At 34.2% G+C, this 2,600-nt stretch overlaps 1 protein-coding gene across 1 annotated transcript in view; it reads left to right on the top strand.

Annotated features, from left to right (window-relative positions):
• LOC107578735 (dynein heavy chain 10, axonemal-like) overlaps positions 1–2,441 on the top strand; it is a gene marked incomplete at its 3' end in the record, with an annotated part of 3,103 nt that extends 662 nt beyond the window's left edge. The window contains exons 3-8 of the mRNA XM_016264662.1: positions 505–650; positions 754–906; positions 994–1,254; positions 1,337–1,509; positions 1,991–2,084; positions 2,277–2,441. Coding sequence (XP_016120148.1) covers positions 505–650; positions 754–906; positions 994–1,254; positions 1,337–1,509; positions 1,991–2,084; positions 2,277–2,441 — 992 coding nt within the window. The remainder of the gene's footprint in view (positions 1–504; positions 651–753; positions 907–993; positions 1,255–1,336; positions 1,510–1,990; positions 2,085–2,276) is intronic.
• Between the last annotated feature and the right edge of the window lie 159 nt (positions 2,442–2,600).

The following is a 2,600-nucleotide window of genomic DNA, read 5'->3' as shown; positions in this document are numbered from 1 at the left end:
AAAAAAAAGGAATATTGTGAAATATAATTGCAACTTAAAATAACTGTTCTCTACTTTAATATATTTTAAAATGTAATTTATTTCTGTGATGGCAAAGTATAATTTTCAGCAGCCATTGCTCCTGTTCTCAGTGCCATGTGATCCTTCAGAAATCCTTCTAATATGCTGATTTGTTGCTTAAGAAACATTTCTTATTATGATAAACACTGAACAGTTTTTGCTTAATGTTTTTGTTGAAATTTGAATACATTGACAATAAAGACATTTAAGATGTTACCAAAAACTTTTGTTACTAGAACTTTCTCTTTATCAAAGAATCTTAAAAAATAAATCATGCTTTCTATAAAATTTTAAGCAGCAAAAACTTTTCAACATATGCATTAGAGACTTCTTTTAAAATCATTAAAAACAATCTTAACGATTCCAAACTTTTGACTGGTAGTGTATTTCTTTTTATTCAGTATGCTTCACTGAAGTCTTGCTTCATCCATTACTCTCTATCAGTCCCGACAGTGGACACCACTCGTGCTAATTGGCTGTTGGAACAGATGGTGAAGGTGAAAAGGCCAGTGGTGCTGGTTGGAGAGTCTGGCACCTCTAAAACTGCCACCATCCAGAACTTCCTGAGTAATCTTAATACAGATACAACTGTAAGTCCATTGCCATGACTATCACACAAGCTGTTTAAAAATAAAAAATAATGCACTCTAGTTGACCTTAATACACAGGATAACAAGCTGCACCTTTTGCCAGATAATGATGATCATCAATTTCTCGTCGAGAACAACATCTATGGACCTGCAGAGGACTCTGGAGGCAAGTGTTGAAAAGAGAACCAAGGACACGTATGGTCCTCCAATGGGCAAAAGGCTCCTTGTGTTTATGGATGACCTCAACATGCCAAGGGTAAGAATGGATTTATACCATAGGTCATATCAGAAACTGAACTTTCACCTCACTGCTCATTATGGATTCACATTTGTTTGATCTCAGGTGGATGAATATGGCACTCAGCAGCCTATAGCTCTTCTAAAGCTGCTGTTGGACAGGGGAGGCATGTATGACAGAGGAAAGGAACTTAACTATAAACTCATAAAGGACTTGGGCTTCATTGCAGCCATGGGAAAGGCAGGGGGCGGTAGGAATGAAGTGGACCCTCGATTCATCTCTCTTTTTAGTGTGTTCAACATCCCCTTTCCTCAGGAGGAGTCCCTGCATCTCATCTACTGTTCTATTCTTAAAGGACACACCAAGGTGTGAGAAATAATTCAGCTCCCAATATCAGAACAAATGAAATGAAAGATTTTAATCAGAATTTTTACTATTGTATTTTTAGTCCTTTGAGGAATGCATTCAAAACATCTGTGACAAGTTAACCTTCTGTACTCTGGAGTTGTACAAAACCATAATTAAGGACCTACCGCCAACACCTTCCAAGTTCCACTATATCTTTAACCTGCGAGATCTCTCCAGAGTCTACCATGGCTTGACGTTGACCAATCCTGAAAGGTAAAGAGTTTCATAATTCAAATAAATTAGAAAAAACTGAGGAAGTTCTTTATAGTTTGATGTTTGCAATAATAATAATAATTGTTGTTGTTGTTGTTATTATTAATCTAATGTAATTAATTTTAATGATATTATTAATATATTGAAACAAATCTAATATACAGAAAATGCTAATAAAAACACAATCAAGATGTAATTATTTTTTTTACTCTCAATAGCTATTTTTTAAGTATTGTTTAGTTTCTGTTAATATATTATAGTTAATAGATTTATTATAGTTAAAGTTATGTTAATATTATATTATATTGGGAGCCTTTGAGTGTTATACTCAAATAGGTTGAGAACCACTGCTCTATACCCCTCTATACCATTTAATACTCTATACCACTATGCTTCACTATTCAACACTATGCAGTGTCTTTTATGACCAGGTTGTGACATGTTTATTTTAATAATAAGCATGTGTTAACTCCCTCACCAGGTTCTGTACAGTCACCCAGTTTGTCCGTGTATGGAGAAATGAATGCTTAAGAGTCTTCCATGACAGACTTATCAATGAAACTGACAAAATTACGGTATGCTTGCTTCCTGTAGCTTATAATAATGTAATAACTTCTATAAATACTGTATATAAATATATCTGTAATATTTATAGAAAATATTTTTAAATAGTTATTTTTAAAAAGTAGCATGTTACAAAAACCTGTAATTGTCACCATCTTAAACTACACAATTATTGTAACATGCCACGACTTTGCTCTCTATAGGTCCAGGGGCATATAAAGAATCTGATTGAAGAGCACTTCAGATCAGACCTCGATTCAGCCATGAGAGACCCCATTCTGTTTGGAGATTACAGAACGGCTCTCAAGTCTGAGCCAAGAGTTCATGAGGATATACTGGACTATGATGCATCCAAAGCTCTGTTCCAGGTACATAGATGTCTTCATGTTTTATTTACATTTACATTCATGCACTTGGCAGATGATTTTATCCAAAGAAGCATACATTGCATTCAAGTTATATATATATGTATGTATGTATGTATGTATGTGTGTGTATGTATATACTGTATGTATGTATGTATGTAT

The sequence above is a fragment of the Sinocyclocheilus grahami genome, unplaced genomic scaffold, assembly GCF_001515645.1.
Source record: "Sinocyclocheilus grahami isolate Dianchi unplaced genomic scaffold, SAMN03320097.WGS_v1.1 scaffold11719.1, whole genome shotgun sequence".
Classification (NCBI taxonomy): domain Eukaryota; kingdom Metazoa; phylum Chordata; class Actinopteri; order Cypriniformes; family Cyprinidae; genus Sinocyclocheilus; species Sinocyclocheilus grahami.
The sequence above is the reverse complement of the archived record's forward strand: the minus strand, read 5'-3'. Positions and strand labels throughout refer to the sequence as shown.